The 21,279-nt window shown below is 37.8% G+C and overlaps 1 protein-coding gene across 9 annotated transcripts in view; it reads right to left on the bottom strand.

Annotated features, from left to right (window-relative positions):
• Window positions 1-21,279, bottom strand: part of ADCYAP1R1 (ADCYAP receptor type I) — a 155,973-nt gene that overhangs the window by 116,731 nt on the left and 17,963 nt on the right. For all 9 annotated transcript variants that reach the window (XM_054059069.1, XM_054059076.1, XM_054059072.1 and 6 more), the window contains one exon: window positions 5,866-6,035. In XM_054059069.1, coding sequence (XP_053915044.1) covers window positions 5,866-5,916 — 51 coding nt within the window. In that variant the 5' untranslated portion in view covers window positions 5,917-6,035. The remainder of the gene's footprint in view (window positions 1-5,865; window positions 6,036-21,279) is intronic.

Below are 21,279 nucleotides of genomic sequence, written 5' to 3'. Positions count from 1 at the left end.
CCAAGGAAGAGCAGGCCTGCAGCACATTTGCTAGGAACTTGAATAATATCCCTCCAGGTGCTGGATATTAATAGCTGAGCAATATGAAAAATCACTGATTCTGGTGGTGTTCTTTTTACAGGCTCCTTTTCTAACAGATCTTTTCTTATTTCACAGTTTGTTATTTGACTGCTCATCCAATGCTTCTCATGAATATGATACCAGCAGGGAAAAGAATCATATTAATGTCCTTAAATCAGTGTTGCCATCATATTATTTGCCTGTTGCAGACATTATTGCTACTACCATAGGGCAAAAAATGAACACATTAATGTAGGGCACCTTCTTTGTTACCTGCTGCCATGCATTTTTAAGACCCAGATATTTTGCCTGACTAAAAAGCAATGCTACATGTAGATACTTGTGCCTGTGCATAGCATTCTGAACAATGTGTTGGTAAAATATGCCTATTTCTAGATTTTCTTTTTTTTGGTTGTCATTCATGTTTTGTGAAAATAAGCTTAATAAGCTTAAAAACATTTTAATAAAGTCTGTCTTACTTCAGCTTTTCAATAACCATAACCAAATCCTGATATGCCCAGGATGAGATTACAAGTGCCAGCGTACTAGACAGAGCACCATCACAACATCAAGGTCTCTCAACAGTTTCAGGCATCTTAGACAGAAGTGTCAACGTGTTGGGCTCTCAGAAAAATCCAGCGACATATAGGTCTCTCAAGTGGAGATATCACCTGAGATATCTATCATGCTGTCACCCTCTGTAACCACCTATCCCACCTAGCTGACAAGCTAAGCGCCGTCTGGAACCTATGACCTTAATTTTTATGCCTCTGAAAGGTGCTTGAAGTTGCTTGTTATCAAGGGCACTGTCATTGCTTTGCAACATTGAATTTCAAAGACACTTTTTCTGGTATAGCTAACCAGAAATTCTGAATTTTCTCTTTGAAGCTACCCTACTCAAGATGACACATCCTAAGACTTTTTTTTTTTCCTTTTTAAATAAAGCATAGGCTTTTAAGAGATTGTTATATTTTCCTGATTGCCCTCAGCATCATCTACTTATAATATAACGGAAAAGCTATAGCAGCAGCAACGGCTTAGCTAGCTGAGTTTTTTTCTTCTCTGGAGAACTGGAGGACATTCCCAGCAGTTCCTTAGATATATTTGTACATATTTGTATTTGCATCACATAAGGAACAGGGGAGTCTCATGTAACTGCGCATTGTCTTGCAGACAGTTGCAATTCTCCAGATAACTTGACTTCTTTAATAGGGTTAGGAGAAGTTGCGAATCATAAAGCAGAAAGACTCATTAAAAGCTGTCTCATTAAGTTCTGCATGGAAAAAATAGGTTACTTAAAGAGCAGGGACCGACACAATCATCTATGTTTGTGCTTGAGGAACCTCACTTTTGGAATGCAGCAGAAAATGTATGCTCTAACAAACATGATAAGGCTGGAGAGAAACCAGTAGAATAGTACGTCTGAATACACCATCTCTCATCTTTAAAAAATGACAGATACTGAAATGCAGATGATCCTATTTGAATGTAGCCTGTCACTGGAGGTGACATCTACAGATGAATAATGGAGGATACAAACAGCTTTCTGATCTCTAGATTATACACTCCGTTAAAATATTGAGAAATATTACCCCTTTGGTAAACAGGGTCTGAGTAAACAGATCTAGTTTCTCTTCTCACCTCTTGGTGAATTGCTTAAAGATAATCAGATTGAGGTTTCATTCTCTGATCTGTGAGATGATATCTGAGCATCCAAATCTGTATTTGCCCATCTGACCCTCACACAATGATTGCACTTCAATGTTGGTGAACAAGAGGCATCATTTATACTTCTCTTTGTCATCTCTTTTGTGTTTTCTTTCGAAGTGGTGAACTTACATTTGCCACCTAATGAAACGCTGTGAAGAAGAACTTATGATTTGCAACATTCAAGTTTGGCAATATTAAAAATGTATCCACAAGAAATTCCAAGGATTAGCTGAAGAAATACATCTGATTGAATTATTACAGACAGTTAGAACACCTGCATTGCAGTTACATTTAAAATTCAGTTCATACACTAAGCCAACTTTGTGAGTCATGAATTTCATTGTTTCTCAAGCACATTTGGAACCAGACAAAGGAATCACAGTTTAGGATGCTATCTCCTCAATAATTTTATTATTACTGTTGTTAATACTTCCAATAAGAAACAAGCCCACTGCTATCACAGATGAATGAAATGAGAAATGAATCAAAATGGCAGTGAAAGTGAATTCAGAAGAAAAACTAGGTAGGATGAAGAAAACTGACTTGCAAATGAAAAGAGAAGTTCAGATGAAATGAAGAAAAGAATGAGAGTGACTAAAAATGAGCAAGGAAGCTAACGAAAGAGTGGATTTAAACCAGCTAAAACAGCAATGCAAGCATTTAAAATTAAGAAAGTGTTTAAAATAAAAGAAATAAAGTTCAAGAATTCCTGTGAAAGACCTAGCAGGCATCATGCTTCTAGATCCTGCCTCCAGTCCCATGTGATCAATAATTGGGTGATGCGCTTTTGTGATGGGGGAATACAGAATAGTCTGCTATACATGTGAAAAACCTAATCCCCTGAATCTCTGACAACTAGAATTTGCTTAATGTGCTACTTTCTAAACATTTATTAGTATATTATTTTCTCGTTGTCTAGTCTGAGTCTATACTTGAGGCCACTTACAATTTTCCATTAGTACACTTTGTCCCCTTTTTTACCTTTCCTTGACCTCCTTGTGATTGTAGACATTATTTTGGGCATTTTGTTTTCCTGTGGGTAAAATGGGTCTATCTATTCGTGGAGACAAAAAACTCAAACCAAGTAGGTGTACAGATTCAGGAACTAATGTAGCCATGCTGACTGTGAGGGATCGAGACCTGTGCCACAAAATAGGGATCAATCCCACCTGCTGAAAACAGGAGTTCTCCTTGAGAGTAGCTGGAGATTTCTTAAACAGTATTAGACGTGTTTAGAGGAAAGCAAGGTAGAAGAAGATTTATTTCAGGAATCTTTTGGAGGCTAGGATGACATTTAAATTTACCCTAAATTTTTAAGAATTCACATCTACTCCCATGGTAGAAAACTTGAAAATACTTATGACAAGAAAGTATTAATTTAAGGACACCAGCACAGCATATTAGGCCCAGTATTGAAGATAAAACGTGTGTCTCAATGGAGATAAAAAGTGTTGCCCCAAGTATTACAAAAGAATCCCAGCATAGGAAGAACCACAAATAACATTACATCATCCCTGAACTCCAGTCTGTGAAAAGAAACTTGAGGATATAATCAGGAATCATCACTATAGACAAATTATGGTACAATATCTGTTATAGGCATAAGTTTCTTCTATGACCAAATAAGAGTGTGAGCATAAACACACGTTCATGCATGTAAAAAATGTTAATTTAATTCCTGCAAGAGACTTTAATAAAACCTTTCACTTATAAATAAGCTCTTAAACATAGCAGAAACTGCATATATAAAAGCATATTTGTTCTTGTTAGTTCTGGTTTGCTTCACAGTATTTCATTAGAGAGCTGTTCTTTCCAAAACTGGAGCTGATCACTAATTATCCAGCTCAGTGATCATAGTTATGTCCTGAAATGTTAGGAATTGGAAACTTGCTGTCCTTCTGCATTTGCCAGGAAGGTCAGCCATCTGAAAGCTCAAGAGATATGTTCAGTCACATTTATTTCCCTTAATTAAAACTTCTTCACCTCTAAATAAGAAGACACCTTGAGTCTCAAGCTGCATGTCAAAAATCTTGAAACACTGAAGATCACTGTTCATTTTAAAAAATTGCCTTTTGCCTTTCCATTCCTATGACCATTTAATTAATTTTGTTCTGGTCTAAAAAATATGCTTGCAAACTCAGGAGTTCAGCAGCTCCTCTAATCTACTTTCCAGTTTCCCCCAGTGTAGGATGAGTCTCACCAACACTTATAGATGAAGAAACATTGAGGCTGTCCTAGGCTTAGTTGTAAGATGGGAGCTCCTAATAGACTGAGAAATGATAGTCGTCTTGTCTAAGTCTCAAACCAGAAGCAACAAGGTGAGTTTACATTAAGCTAATGTAACCTTGAGACCTTATTACTCTCTACAACTACCTGAAAGGAGGTTGTGGAGAGGAGGGAGCTGGCCTCTTCTCCCAAGTGACAGAGGACAGGACAAGGGGGAATGGACTCAAGCTCCACCAGGGGAGGTTCAGGCTGGATATCAGAAAAAAAATTCTTCACAGAAAGAGTCATTGGGCACTGGAACAGGCTGCCCAGGGAGGTGGTTGAATCACCTTCCCTGGAAGTGTTTAAGGAACGGGTGGATGAAGTGCGTAGGGACATGGTTTAAGAGAGTGTTAGGAATGGTTGGACTCGATGATCCAGTGGATCCTTTCCAACCTGGTGATTCTATGATTCTAATGTATGTCCAAAACCCTGCATCTGAATTTGAGCTAACCACCTTTCAGAGTCAGAAGACAGGAATCTCGTACTAACATAAGCATCTAAAACAGGTTCTGAAATGTGGGATTTTTTTCCCATCCTCAGCTTAGAGGAAGTCTAGCATAACTGATTTGGAGATACAGTATAAAAATTAAACATACTTACTTCATATACAGACAATGCTTTCTACCTGACTTGTAAAGCTAGGCAATAGTTAGAAAGCACTAGAAAGAAATTCAAAGACCAGATGTTTGTATAGTAAGGGACTATATTTCTTGGATGAACAGATGTATGCTACCAGTTCAAATACTATTCTCAAAATTCAGCTGAAAAATGCTAAATTTCAGATATGCAGTTAATTAAAGTGGTCTTTAAATAAGACCTAGGAGGAAAAAAATGTGCATTTTTGCCAAATAAAAATTTGCAAAAATGTGCAAAATTGCCAAAATAAAGACAAGCCTTGTATGCCAACTGCTATGCATTGTAAAAGACAGGTCTCCATCAAGAACATATGTATAAGAAACACTGCAAAAATTGCTGAAAGATACTCTGATCATATGACTACCATATTAAATAAGTCTTATTTTAAAATAAAAACAAAATACATGTCAAGAATGATTTTAAATACCTGGTTATTAAATCATAGACTCTCAGAGTCATAGAATAATTAAGGCTGGAAAAGACCTTTAAGATCACTAAGTGCAACCATAATTCCAACACCACCATGACTGCTAAAGTGCAGTAAAATAAGAATATCTGTATATTAGGCAATTGTAAAACATTTACATGGAAGTTATAGAAGAATATCAAGAAGAATGAGACAGAGGATATAAATACTAGTGCTATTTGTCACAGTATCTCTCTGTGTAATACTTCTTCAGAAGTGACAAAAAACGGAGTTATGATCAATGGTCTAGCAAACACCTGAGTTGGAATGCAATATGAGTTTATTATAAGGGTTGTATACTGTTCCTTGCATTTACAAAGTGAAATACTATGCTTTATTCAGTGGTCTTACGGGTATTACGTGAGGTTAAATACCTCTACAACGTGTAGGGCGACAATGGGCTTGGTAATCATAAACCAAAGACTTTTAAATAGGAGCCCTACTATTTTTTATTATTATTACTTTATTTTATTTTATTTTAAATCTGGGATACAAACAGTGAATAAATCCCTTCAAGGAATTGGCTTGACCTTCTACAGGGTGAGCAGTGATCATCGTTCTATTGCACCCACAAAGGACCTTGGCAAAGTCATAACATAATCTATGAGGCCACACAGAAAAAGCCAGAAACGGTGTCAGTAACAGATCCTTCACTCTTACCAAGTGCTGGCCTTGGGAACATGTATTTGTATCAGTACAATATAAATAAAAACATCTTTCCTTACCATGGGAAGCAATATGAGAGGGAAGAAGCAGATCTTCCAGTCGATGGCCATCTTCTCTCTTAATTTTGAACTTTAGTTTCTTTTGTTATTAACACTATTTCTAGGGCTGGCTGAAGCACACACTTTCTGCAGATCTTTTGGTTGAGGTCTTCACATCAAGGCTCAGATCTCTGCAGTGAAAAAGGAAAACTACTATAAATATTGAAAACATGAAAAAGCAAAAAAGATGGACATTAAACAGAGAACTCAACACTTGAACAGTGAGTTGTACATATTAGAGATCAACCATGGTTCTCTGGATTGCAAATATTATAGATGGTCTTGGAAACTTAATTCATAGCGAAAAGACATATCTGCATGATCAGTAACTTGTATCATAGAAACTACTGAAACAGGTTCTGTAGCTGCAAAAAATTAAATTGTACCCAAAGGAAATTAATCCATGACATAAAACAGGATTGACTCGTATGCATTGCTTGGCCTCTGCCAAAGAGCTAGGTCAGGACATAAAAAGAATTGTGTACCTGACATTAGTTTTTTCCTAACACCTCCTCATACCATAGTCTAGTATTTCAAATTTCCCACTCACTCCAAATCATGATGATTCCTTAATCAGTTTTTCATTTAAGAGAACCTCTCTGTCTCAATCTCTGACTGAACGCAATCCTCACTACCATTTAAAACACAATTCTGCCTCAGATCCTGATACCTTATTTACAGAGAGGTCTCATTTGATGACCTACCTATAGTTAGGATTTTAGCATGAATATATGCTTTCATATTCATTAGTTTTCTTCCCCCCATTTTCCCTCACCTGAGACAGATATCCTTGTACTGGGATTGTAGGGAAAGGTTTTGGTAGCAGGGGGACTACTGAGGCGGCTTCTGAGAGTAGCAGCAAGAGCTCTCCAAGTCTGATACAGCCAGTGCCAGCTGACTTCAAGATCGATCCACCACTAGCTAAGGCTGAGCCCATCAACGATGTCATAATGTCTCTGTGATAACACATTTAAGAAGGGGAAAAAAACTGCTGTGTGACAGGAGAAAGGAGTGAGATGTGAGAGAAACAACTCTGCAGACATTAAGGTCAGAGGAGAAGGATGGTGAGGAGATGCTTCATGTGTCAGAGCAGGGATTCCCCTGCAGAGGTTGGTGAAGAGCGTGGTGAAGTAATTTAGGTGCAAGCTCTCTGCTTAGGAAGCTTTGAGCGCTTAGCCTCACGAGCACGAGCTGTGTCACAGTAGTTTGTCTCAGAGCCAGAGAACATCCTTTGATCTGTTTTATTTCCAAGTGTAAATGAAGCCTCTAAATGCTGAGACCTCTTTTAAAATCTTCTTGTCTGATGTTACTTTCCTACATGTCACCACTAATCACTCTTGTGGGCATTAACACAACTGTCATACATCTTCACAAGTAGAGAAATGTTTGAACAGAAAAGTAAATGTTTGAGAGAAGAAAAGAAAGGGATTGTAGATAGAACAAAACAGAGATACAAGACATACAGTTAGAGAAAAGATAAAGCAAGGGTATACTGGAAAAAAAAATATCAGAGGGAATGTGAAGAAGTATAACAAAGGAGAAAAGACTGAAAATGGACTGAAAAAAAGGAAGAATAAAGGAACGACAAAAGTGAAAGAACTTTTACAATCAGAGCATAATCAGTTTTTATATTGCCAGCAATGTAGAGCCAAGACATCAGCATTTAGAAAGGAGAGATTCTTTAATTAAAAAAATAAAAAGGAAAATTAAGCTCTCTCTAAATTTTTGTCTTGTCTATCCAGATCCTGACTAAATGGAGAACAATGATTCATAATATTCTCTCTAAGCTGATCTGCTTTCTTCCATCCTCAGTCGATCAGTCACTCTTGCTCTGCTCTGGTACTGAATTTAATTACTTAACCGTATTTCTGATTGTTTATCAAATAATGAGGGACTGATAAGATCTCAGCTGAGGAGGAAAGCAAACATCAGCGGTGACATTCAGCAGTGACGAGTTGGAAAAAGAAAGTCACTCCATTAACAGAATCAACAGAGAACCAGACAGACACATTAACAATACCGAATTTGAAATTATTTCTTGATCATTTGCACTCCTGTGTGCAGACCGGTACAGAAAGGCCAGAGTGTCCATGAAGATTGAATTCTACCCTTGTATTCTGCCAGTGAAAAGCATCAGAAATGTGGTCTAAATACAATAGAAGGGTGGGAAATGCCTGACTAGATGGATGGACAGACATCCTGTGGAAAAGTGGTAAGCCTTCAGAATACACTCTTTCCAATATTTGAAGACCCAGTTTTACTTTAACCTGGTATTCACTAGATTTGAAAAGTGGAGAGAGGATGGTTTCTGTTTTATCTTGGTTTCAAAGGAACTTCTAAAGCAATGGCAAGAACATCTGTAAACCATTTCATTGCTTTGCTTTCATATTTTGCAGAGAAAGTAAAGAACTGACTTAATTTTTGCCTTCAAAGTAGTCATGGAAACCAGCATCAAAAACTGGACTGAGGTCTTCCAATCGTCCACAGAGACTCAAGTGTTTATTAGGTAATAACAGCTAATAGTTCTATGAACTTACAACCCAGACCTGCAGCAGAACCTGTATATACTGCTTAGCACCTCCTAGCATGTATGTTATATATAGGCACAGAGTCCCCTTATTACCAAAAAAAGGAAAGTTATGTCACAGACAGGTACTATCAGCTATGTTTTATTAGAAAAAATAACTTTTTAAAATACAGACAATGTTTATAAAACATTTCCATTTCTATTCAGTACCGTGAAAAGAAAGAAATATATGAATATAGAACTGAGAAGGGAAGATTGAATTATCATATCATCTTCTGATGTCACTGGTAGTCAAATCCTGTAATTTCATTTGTAAATAAGAGATATGGGTGCTTCATGTGGTTGTTTTATTTGCATCTGCTGCTGCAATTAAAATTAGTGAAGTCATAATAGCCAATAGCACAGGGATTGCACCTTTTAGTTGCACATATACAGTTCCCAAATATAAAAATCTGTATGTGAAAATCAGTTAATTGTTACTAAAATGGAATGAGCTTCAGGGAATTATTTCAAGCATGGCTGAAATACAAGAAGGAGAAAAAATAATTACTTGTTTTGGACAGCTAATGACTTAAGGAAGTCATTTGTCATCTATGAAGGTGAATTCATTTCTCTGCTGCAGAGACTTTCAGCGCAACAGCAGATTCATTGTATTACTCAGTGGCAAATCATAGGTTCTTCAAGGGCAGGTTAGAAAAGCTCCGGCGAAATGTGTTCTGTTTCAAGTCCCCATTTGTTTCCACTATCTAAAAAGAGTCTGTGGAGTGCTTAGTTCATATGTGAACTATGTTACAGATGCCAAAAGGCTAGTGAGGAGAATTGCAGTATGAGAAGCCCATAAATGACAAGTACATAATATGATGTCAGTAACATGTAGTGTAGTCCTTTCCAAGTAGGACGTGCCTACTCCCAGGGAAGGATGAAAGAATTGCTGTTTAAAAGAATCAAACCTCACCATACCAAGCACCTCAGACAAAGTGCACCCATGGAATGAATGAAAGGTTTTTTAGTGACTTTATAAGGCAGTTATGAGATGTTATTGAAATCTCACCCAAAAGAAACAACCTGATCTGCTAGGCTTCTTGTCATGGTCCTCTGGGGTGCGTGCCAGTGGTTTGAGAGGAAAGCAATAAATTTCAAAGCTGACCCACAGAGACTAAAGATGATCAAATGTGAATTCATTACTTAAGTAATCTTAATTCAGTGTTTAGTCAGGGCTGTCCATCTCATCGTTCTCCTATACTATGACGGAGCTACTACACCAGTGTGGAAATCTAGAAGCTTTCAACGACGTGCAGGATCAATTCACCTTCTGCAGACTGAATACTCTACATTGCAGCAAAGTCACTGGCCCTAGCACAGTTATCCCAGTACTTCCTCATGACTTGAATAGGATTCCCTAGGCATGATAAAAATCGATGGAGAATGATAGAGTGCAAAAGAAAGAAGACATGGAGAATACTCCAGCCATCAACAGTCATTCTGGCTCACAGACCACTCCAAGTTCTCTCCGGGGAAGAGAACTCCACAGCTGTTTATGGCACAAAGTTTGTTGGATGGGCATCTTTGGCTTATATATGAACAAGTAATTATGTCACTGACACTCTGTCTTCTTTAGACTCTGAATAGATGGTGTGAAATCCAGTGTATTTTATTATTTCCCTCCCAAAACTTCCCAAATGTAGTACACCAGGTTCATAGTTTATATTAGAAGGCATGGTGAACCTTCCTCATGTCAACTGACACTCTCGATAGCAAGAAATAAGCAGAGTTGGGGAAGCAATCCATCAGTCACCTAGGACATGTCACCTAATTTTAGAAACCTAGAAGACACACATGCGCATACGGGCTCATTGTTGAGTTTCTTTTTGTACCATCAACAGAGAAAGGTAGATGTTCAAAGAAAGCAATTGCCTGACCTATTTTAGTATTTTACATTAAACTTTCTACTTCTCTTCCATGAGCGTAAAGGAATTCTTAACACGTAGCTCATATGTTGACATCTACATTTGGATATCTAAATTTGGACAGAATATCCCACCCCTTGTCTTTTCTGAAGTATATGAATCAGCAATATGAAACCCTAAATAGCAAAATTTGACCTACCCCAAAAGCTTGTGAAGGAATTGGATTGTTTAGGGTGTCAATAAGTTGATGTAAGAAAACAGAAAAACTAAATGAAAATTTAACTGGATAGCAGACAGCAAGCGCTCTAAACACTCCCACAGAAAGCAGTCCGTAAAGAGCAATCCTATTAAGGCAAACAAAAAGAGCAACATCATGACATTTCTAGTATCTTTAACATACACTTATTATTTCTTGGAGTTTAAGTATTTCGAGTTGTTGTCCTTTACTGGATTAATCTTTGTAAATTTGGTGACATTAAAGTATTTGCATGGATTACAGCAGCTGAGAATCTTGCTCTATCTTTCTTTTAAACGTAGGAAGACATTTATCCACTTTTCTCCCCTTGTCTCCCTAGTGTCCTTGTTTCCACTCACCATATCTGTTGTCAATGACAAAACAGGATGTGAAGGGTGATAAATCAGGAGGTCTAAGAGGTGGATTTTTAGAAAGGATTTACTGCTACAAGGGACAGGAAAGGATTTACTGCTACACCTATACATGAATGTCTTGAGAGCCTCAGGCAGAAATGCCATGCTTTGCCTAGAATAGTTGGCAACCAGCAATCTGGATTTTGTCACAGGATTGCCCACAAGGAAAGATGCAAATTGTAGGACATCCAGCAGTTGTTCTAACATGTGGACTGATGTGGGTGTCATGTGCTGCAAAATGTCCATTAGTGACAGACAATGTAGTCTCTTCTAATATTCAGTATTTCCATCGTTCAGGCAAATTGTCGCATTTGACTTCAGAAAACAAAATTTAAAAAAAGGAGCTGATACAATGCTAGCAGTAATTTTGCATAGAAATAATTGAAAGTAATACAGTCAGCCTGCTGCCTGGCCTAGGCATTTCAATATTAAAAAATAACCAAGCTCGTCAGCAATTCTCAATAATAGTCCTTTTTCAGTCTGGAGGAATAGGTTTTTCAATTATTTTTTTTCCCTTGCATAGCATGCAGAAAACACCTATGAATTTTACTAAAACTCTCTTTTTAAAAATGAAGACAAAGATGTGATTACAAAAATAGGAAATAATAAATTGTAGATGCTGTGACTCCCACATGCAAATGAGAGTCCAGGTATTTGCTTATTTCTACATGAAGTAGGATTATCATTTCATTGACTATCATGAGGACTTGTGTAGGAAAGAAATCAAAGCAATGTAGTTTTGCAAGAAGAATTAATGATGAAAGTGATTCACAGAACTGAGGGTTGGTAAGGAGCTGCTCACAGCAGGGTCAGTTAGAGCATGTGATTTAGATTAATTCAAATCCATTTCCAGTCAAGTCCTGAAGATCTCCTGATGTTGAGACTTCAGCTTCCTTGTGCAACCTGTTCTAGTACTTGACCATTCTAACAATAAAGAAAAAAAGTTTTCTTATATTAAAATTGAATTTCCTATATATCTGTTTGTGCTTATTGCCTCTTATCCTGTTGCTGGTCACCACTGAGAAGAGCCTGGCTCCATCTCCTCTACACCTTCCCATCAGATATTTCTACACACTGATAAGATCCCCCTGAATCTTCTCTTCTCTAGGCTAAACAGCCCCATCTCTCTCAGTCTCTCCTCATAATTCCCTAATCATCTTTGCAGCTCTTTCCAGGACTCACCGCACCGTGTTCATGTCTCTCTTCTACTCAGCAGCCCAGCACTGGACCCAGCACTCCAGATGTGTCTCACCAGAAGGAAGCATCACCTCCCTTGACATGTTGCCAATGCTTTTCGTCATGCAGTTGACAATGCCTTTGGCTTTCTTTACCACAAGCCACATTGTTGGCTCAGGATCCACTACTCATCCACTGGGAGCCTTAGGACCTCCTCTGCAAAACTGCTTCCCAGCCAGCTGATTCACAGCCTGTCCTTATGCATAGGATTATTGCTCTCCAAGTGCAGGACTTTTCATTTCTCATTCTTGAATTTGATGAAGCTCCTCTCTGTCTATTTTTCCAGCCTCTCCATTTCCTTCTCAATAACAGCTTGATCAACCACTAGGTCTATTGACCACTCCTCCCAGATTTGTATAATCTGCAAACTTTTAGGAGGTAAACTCTGCCCCATCATCGTAGTCATTAATGAAAACATTAAACACCATTGGTGACACCCAATTATTAGACTTCTATAGTTAACGTAGTCTACCCAGGCTCTCTTTACAGTCAATGGAGAAGAGGTAAGTATTGCCCGGGGAGCAATTTCTATATGATAATGATCATTCAGGGAGAAAATTAGAAAGCCAAAAGCCCAGCTTGAACTCAGTCATCTGGCCACTGTTGTAAGAGACAACAAAAATTGTTTTTACAAGTACATCAACAACAAAAGAGAACCAAGGAGTACCTCCATCCACTACTGGATATGGAGGGGAATGTTGCTACTGAAGAACGGGGAGGGAAAGGGTGAAGTGCTCAATGCCTTCTTCACCTCAGTCTTTAATAGTTAGAAAAGTTATATTGGGCTGACAGCTGGACTCAATGATCTTAGAGGTCTTTTCCAGCCTCAGTGATTCTATGATTCTATACCTAATCTTGGACAAAGTGAGTTACTGCTTTTTATTTTCTTCTCCTTACTCAGGCTGATGAGGACAAGCGAAGAAAATTTCGTCTTTAAGACAGAAAAAGACATCTTTAGGACACCAAAGCACTAATTGTAAGCAAAACAGAGCACTAACTTCCATCTGTGTCACTGCCTTTTCTTACCTTCAGTACTATTTTTATACCTTTTATTAACACAACCTAACAACTTCCGTGTATGTTTTACTTCAGCTGTCCCTGATTATAATTTTGGTGGAGTGGTTTTTTTTTTTCTTTTCCTTTGAGTGGTTTCAATTAAATTGAAATTCCCTGAAGCAGTAAGGGTATTATAATTTGTCTTTACAAAGAACACTCCTTATCATTTCTGCGTAACCTGACAGCTCTTGCATTTCCTAGTACTTTAGCTTTATAGAATCTTCCTAATATTTCCAAAAAAAACCCTCTCAGAACTATTCTAGAACAGATTTTAATAAGTGTCACTCAGCCAGTTCAAGAAAAATATCCCAATTTATGCTTTCTGAAGATCTGATTTATTTCTTGGTCATCTGCAAATTTTGCTAACATACTGTTCGTTTTCATTTCTTATTTGAGATTATGTTAGCATAGCTTCTTGTAGCACTCACTATTACTTTGGAGAAAGAATTTTATACTCCTATTGCTTTGTTTTCTCTTTGTTTAGGGGTCAAAAACAGAGTAAAATTTTTAACAGCTTACAAACTTGTCATGTCACAGCTGATACACAGTATATATGTCCTTCTTGGTTCATATTGAAGTCCAGGCAGTACAATTTAATTTTCATTTAGTTTCATTCTGCTACATTCACCACAGGCAAAGATAACACAGGACAAGTTACATTAGGCCAGTATACGGTGGAAGCCTGTTAAATTAAGATAAATCAATCATGTTTGAGCCACTCAGCTCTTCTGATCTCAGCTGATACCTGCTTTCCCTCAAAGTAGAATCTTTATTTGTTGAAGACATTATAAAAAATTTTCTGAAAATCTAAATCCGCTCTATCCCATCCATCCATATATGTGAACATAAAGCCTGGCCTTTCTTGAGCTTTGAAAGTTTATATCCTTCCAGGATATAGTGTATAAATCTAACCAACTCTTGATTTTTTAAACAAATTCCAGTTAAAATGCCTGGCTTTTATAACTAATACAATTTTCTTACTGAAATCTAAAGGATTGTTCTGGATATCTGAGTATCTCGACATTATGACGACTTTGGAAGTCTGTTTTTTGGAACCGTTGCTGCAGGCTTTCTGAAAATTTGGATGGACGCGAGCAGATCGTTCATCTAAGGTCAATATTTTCTAGCTTATCTCTGCAACTACAGCAGCTATAGACTTAGGAAAGCAGAGGCTACGTAATACAATTCATAGCTCCCTGTGCACAGGTTTGCTCTTGTTGGCAGATTTCCCATATAACATCACACATAAAATTCATCCAGCAATTCTTGCCTTGATTAGCATTATTTTGTCTACTGTATAATCGGTCAGATTTATTGTGCCCTTACGTTGTTGATATCTCCGGAGACCTGGTGAAATGGCAGGAGCTCTTTAACTAAAGACCAGGTATACTCAGTTGCAGGGAAATATTTATAAACTACTGCACATTTAAGAAGTATCAGTAGGCAAAGTAAAAAATTATGTGAGAAGTTTTCATCCTCACAGGCAGGTCAATTACCCTTTTAAAGCATTGATGATATATGCGGCACTTCATGGTTAATATGCAACTAATATGGGATCATAAATGTAACTATGTACTGCTCTATTCCAACAGAGCTTTGAGTGCTGCTTGGCAAGGTCCTTCAGAATCATTACTCCACAGCCAGTAAAATGTGTTCTCCATCTGACATATCAAAGTTTTGCTAGAGCTACCTGATTAATTTGCTTTCCTTGACTGGTAGTCTGCATTTCCTGCCTTGCCTACAGGCGTAACTCGTTTTTTTTTTCCAGTACTATGTAAGAGCTCATAAGGACTCTTACCTATCCATCAACATTGCCATCGGTCTCTGTTTTGAACTGATCTGGCTGGATATAAGTCTGCTTAACTGCATCACTCTTGAGCAGACATCTATCACAGCCAGAGGAAGAGCAGAAAAACGCAGCTCTGGGCCAGAGCCCTTTATTCCTTTTGTGTCTGGAGATTATCCCAAGTGCAGTACTTTTACAGCACCTTCAAATCAACTCCTTAACTCAAAATATTATATTAACCGGAGTGTGATGCCACTCTTAACACACTTAGTTAGTTCTGTTCATGTGCTGAACTGATTATCTTGAGACAAAGCCATCATAATGAAGATATTGTTGCTCCCCAGACCCAAACCAGTGTCTGTGCAAAGTGTTGCATGCTCTCAGCTGCAAGGAAATACCTGGGGTACATTTAATAAGTCATTCTACTGTTTAGTACCGGCAGACTCCAGAGAACTGGCCCTGTAGCTAGCGAAGGACCCATGAGAAAGACACAGCAACTATGAACTCTAGCAACAGCACACCAAACTCATATTGTCTTTGGGAAACAAGTCTATCAACTGAAAGCAGAACTGAAGTAATAAAATAAGCAATGAAAGGGATTTATCTGTTGCTTTGGAAGGTAGAAAAGGTCAGCAATTGCCTGATGCCAAAGGAATAAATATGTGACAGCATACAGAAAACAGTCTAATATAACCTCGTCATTGACAGAAGGATGCTTGGAAGTGTGGAAAAATTCTCTGAGTTTGGAGAAAATAATCAAATGGTCTTTCTTTGCCTTATATGTGCAATTTCTTGTCATTTTCCAAAACAAATAGCAAAGCCATTCTGAGTATATCAGCTTGTACTTCATCGAGCATTTTCACTTGGCAGCCCATAATGATGTCTCAGACAAATATCCATTGGCCTCCTCTGCACTTGTAAACAACAACATAGAAAACTTTCATGGGCTAAAGTTCAGCCCATCTTGATGAAAAAGAGTACAGATATAATACGTTTCCTGACTCCTTGCTAAGTAGAGAAAATTATCACGATCCCCTTACTATTGTGATTCCTCAAGCACATATGGTCCACTTCACACAGAAACATATCCCAGGCTTCAGACTATAACCTCGTCTCTTCTGTCCTTAGGGAGACAAAAATCCTTTTTTTTTTTTAAACATTTTTGTTCCTAGCAAGTTGCAGAATTCCTTTCTTTTGTCTATGCACATTCCCTATTGTCCTCCTTTTCTATTGCACCTCAAACAGCCTAACTTCACTAACTTCACAGCTGCATCACATTTTGTGGTTAATGAACTCATTACATTTGGACACTATTAGGCTATTCTACAGCACGTGTTCTTGCAACACCAGGGATGGAATTCATGTCACATAAATTTGGCTGTCTAAAACTGAAACATCTATATCCAAGTTAGTTTCCCTCATCTAACTCCACAGCGAACAAAAGATGAGCGATTCATCCCAGCAGCACACGGGTTTGCCTTGCTCTGAGACAGATGTGCTACTCATCTGGGCACACAGAAAGCTAATAAAGCAGAAAACCAGTCTGAATCGCTCAGAAGAGTCTGTGTTGAGTAGGGGACAGCCTGTAGCATAGCAGAAATATTTACAAAGGAGGAAGAAAAGCAACTGAAATTAAAGTAGTGTTGGGACAAGAAAATGTTAGGCAGGGAATTAGAAGATAGTTTCAGACCATCAGGAGAAACAGGCCTTGGAAGTCCCTTCCAGAAAGAGGAGAATAGTCAAACTAGGTTAGAATTTTGAGAGAACTCTATAGAGTGTGAATATTTTGTCAACTGTTTTCTCTGAAATTTGGATTATCGCAGTGCTAATAAATGTAGGTACCCAATCACATGGGCTCTGACTCAGAGCTGGCTCCCATCCAGCAAAAAAAAGCATGTAAAGCACGGAGTGAACTTATGTCTCGGGAGAAAACTGCAATGAGAGAACTGCAATGTCTTCTCAGCCTTTCCTGTCCTCACTGACCAGGTTCCAGTCGCCTTACTTTGGCCTGACATAGAAAGAAATTAGACTAGAGAAAATGTTGTGGTATTCTTCCTTTCCTTTTTTTTTTTTTTTCCTTTATTTCAGCAGGAAATAAAGGCCTTTGCACTCTGTCTCATAAAACAAAGACACATCAGATGACACAATGATGAGAATATCGCAGGTAATCCCAACACTTTCAGCTCATTCTCTTAGCTTGCCTCTAGATAATTTGCCTTGTGAAAAAGCTGGAAACCCTAACAACGTAAATAGCATTGCAAAATGATTCTACACTATAAAACTGATTTCCCAAGCCATGGTTCACAATACTTATGATGACGTCATATTTCAGAGTGCCCAGTGCCTTAAAAAGGTGTGAATACCCAGGACTTGCAGCAGTGAAGCTTCTTATGGGCATTACTTTTAAAATACTGAAATCCAGATTTTATAAATATTCAGCTTAATTCATACACCACTGCTTCATCACTATTCTTAATAAAGCAGCACTACCACTTGTAGAAAAGAAAGTAAATATAAATGAGCAGAAGTTGTTCATTCCCCAGTAATCCTCTTCTCAGACTGTGATTAAAGCTAATGATTTCTCTATTCATCTTCATGATCTGCTCACTCATTTCTATATGACGATTTTAGAAGATAAGTTGGCCCTATATTGCCCTACAAGGTGGCAGAATATGGCCCTACATAAATACCTGTGAAAGTTTGAACAATGCAGGATCAAAACAGTTTAATACAGACATACATAGACACACATAAACATACATATACATGCCACATTTTTTGGCTGAGATATGATATGATCTTTTATTAATTCAAGAGATGTCAAAAAACCCCAACCAAAGAAAAGAAACCACAAAAACATAACTAGAAAATATCAGTTGTATCCATTATAGCATTGATTTTACTTCTGTGGAACCCAAATTTACTACAGGAGAATTCTTCTTACATACAGAAGCTGTGTGAACAGAAGTCAATAGGTTCTATAACAAAAAAAAAAAAGTGTTTTATTTTCCTATATTGCATGTGGTGTTGAGTTGAAGCTTAAAATGCTGATTATGGACATCAAGATGTGTGATGATGCATTTTATAAATTGACAGGACAGTCATCAGATCAGATGTAACCAGAACTTGGTGTGATTAACATTTTCCTTTAGAAATCATGTGGAATTGGAATATACAGCGGGGCCCAGAAGACAAACAAAATGTTATTCCTTTCCATGGGATAACTGACATTTTATCGTCAGAAGTAGTAGTAAAGCCTACGATACGAGGATGTAAATTCAATCAGACTGAAATCCTCCTCTTCTCCAAAATACCCACTGTTTGGATTTAAATAGATTGACTCATATTTCAAAGTCACAGTGAAAAACCGTATTCCCCATGGGTGATCTTTCAGGACCTTGGGTAAAAGTCACTTCACTAAAATGTGTACCTCTAACTGAGCTAATTTCCTTGTTTAGTCACTGAGACATAGACAGCACAGCCAATAGAGTTCAAACTCAAGTTAGATCATTCTAAATTATGTATCTCAAAGCATCAGATGAATTGCGCCCTATTTCTCTGTATCATCTCTCAGGAAGAGGGGAGAGAACAAGGGAAAGGAAGAGAAAGATTTGAGACAGACATACAGCATCAAAATTTCAGCCAAAATAGTAAAAGTCTGCCAAAGCTACAATCAGCTGATTAGTATCATCTTAGATAGAGAAGCAAAGGAAAGCCAAATAACATTTAAGTGTCCAGTAGCAGAAGTTTTTTCTTGTTGCTTCAGCCTCCTCCCTTTACTTTCCTCACATTCAATCAAGTCTAAATTCTGTTCAGGTCTTCGTTTGCACTCACCTTGAGTTTAATACCTAACTTAATCTCAGCAGAAATTGCACCAAAGAAACAGTGTCTTAAGAAGCAGTTGGAGCAGTCATGCAAAGCAAAGATTATTTAGGTTAGTTGCTCAAAACACAAATTAAGTAAAATCTGTGGCCTTAAAGTGATTCTACCATGTTGATCATCACCACACCTTTCAAGCACTCTGGGGATGAAACTTTGACCCCTTGGAAACTCATTAGGTAAAAGGATTTTAGCCAAAGATTTGACTGTCGTATAATACAGCAGTTCTCCATTATTCCTCTATTTTCCTATTTCCTTGTATGCTCTGAGGAGAGGATTCTCCTAATCTCTTAGAATAGTTACAATAACATTGCTGTAGGCAGGCACAGCTTTGCAGGTTAGTTTCTCACAGGAAAACAGAACCTGCCCATCCCAGTCAGCATTTGACAAAAACATTTTAAAAAGAAATGCAACCGAAGAAAGAGAAAGCTTTATTGATCTCCAGTGCTGGGAGATCCACTTCAGCAACCTCCAAAGGATGTAATTTATTAAGACGAGAAATAAAGATGTCCCAAAGCCCTCATTTCTGTGGGCTGCATCATTAATGACTCTTATGCCTGCAGATGGCAGAGAGCTACATGCAAGTAGCCTTCTTGGGCTTTTTTTCGCCCAGTGAGGTAGGAGTTAAAGATGGGATAGGACAACAAAGTAAAGGATGATGGTGGTATATGAGAGTCAGCTAGCAAAACGCAGGCCAAGGTTTGATGTTGCATAGGTGTATTGCCTAATAATCTGATAATCTCTGAGGTATCCATGCTTATAAACATGATAGTAATCCTAGGAATTGTCTAGTGGTAGCGCAGAATAACTCTGAATTACCTTTACATTTATTTTCTCTCTCAGTCCAACCTGCTGAACTGGCACCTCGGAGTCTTTTGTTGTGTCCCCTGGGAGTGTATTCTGCAGCAAAGACCAGCATTTCGTTTGGGGCACCAAGCAAAGAAAGCACATGCACCAAAACACACACAAAATCTCCACATACAATAGAAAGGTGAGTTCATATTTCATGGTATTTCTTTCCTCGTAACCCGGAGTTCACTCCAGTCCCTAGAGTATGTTGCCAGCTGGAGTAAATGAAGCATGGGATGAGTTTGTATGTAGTTCTGCAATGTGTAACTCAATGGGAGACCAGTGTAGGGACACATAAGGGAAAGGAAAAGAATGATCCTTTCTTGGCAAATAAAACAAAATGTCTGATAACCTGAAGTTGGCACAGTGTGAGGCTATTTCAGACAATCAGAATAAATTTTATGATAGAGTCTGGATAGGCTGGTACACAGTCACTGCGCAGTGAACTAGAGGACTCTCCAGGGAACAGCTTGGCTGCCATTAGACATGCCCAAAGGATCAGATATTTTATTTGAGGACTGCCTTATTCAGAAACAACCATGAAATAAGAATGCTGTCTGAGGCAGAGAATAATTTTTTTTCCAATGAAATTTCACACATTTTGGGTGTATGCATGCCTCCCACTTAGGTGAAACCAAAATTTTGTGATGTGGATTTAATTCTGCCTCATGATCTGTAAAGGAGTGATTCTATTCTACGATATCTTCAAAACAATAATGAAAAAATCTAATATTTAAAAAAAATAATAATGCAGAACTACATTCAAACAACTCTTCCAAAAAAGTCCTAACTAAATCAAGATATTAGGACTTACAGTTTATAAATATGTAGGTGAATAAACCCTAAGCACAGTAATATGTTATTCAATGTCAGTCATCCAGCTCCAATCCAAAAGGCGACCATTCTCCTTGTATTCTAAAGCAGATCAGCATCTCTCTAAAATGAAAGTTAATGTAGTTTTCGTTTTTAACTCTGCTTTTTTAATCTATTTTCCAAAGAAAACACGTCATCCCCCCCTCCTCAATTTGCTCATATATATAAAGGCAATCTTAGTGATTTAGGGTTATTTAGCTTAGAAATAAACACTGCTTTTGAAGGTATATCATATATTTGTGCTAGGGTTACTATTCTTATTTTGCATACCAGTGGAGCCATAAAGCAAATGAAAGGCCCACATTTTGGAAGGCATAAGAAGCAACTTCTGCTGTGAATGACTTGCTTGAGAAATCAGGGCATCCAGCACTTCATGTCTAGATAGCGTCCGTATTACAGATACACATAGGATTAATTTAGCTCTGAGTACCAGCTGTATCTTCTCTGATCACTGATATGGGAAATAACATAAAATTCTCTTCATTATTCTTCTACAATGTTTTCCTCTTAAAATATTTTCCAGCAAGTTGTTTCTGTTAGCTGAAAGGTAGTTGAGATTTCTTCACAAAATCACGTCAATTCTTTCCTTCTACTGACCCTCTGTAGAAATGAGA

This window comes from Cuculus canorus, chromosome 2, assembly GCF_017976375.1.
Source record: "Cuculus canorus isolate bCucCan1 chromosome 2, bCucCan1.pri, whole genome shotgun sequence".
NCBI lineage: Eukaryota > Metazoa > Chordata > Aves > Cuculiformes > Cuculidae > Cuculus > Cuculus canorus.
This window is presented reverse-complemented; position numbering and strand designations above follow the sequence as displayed.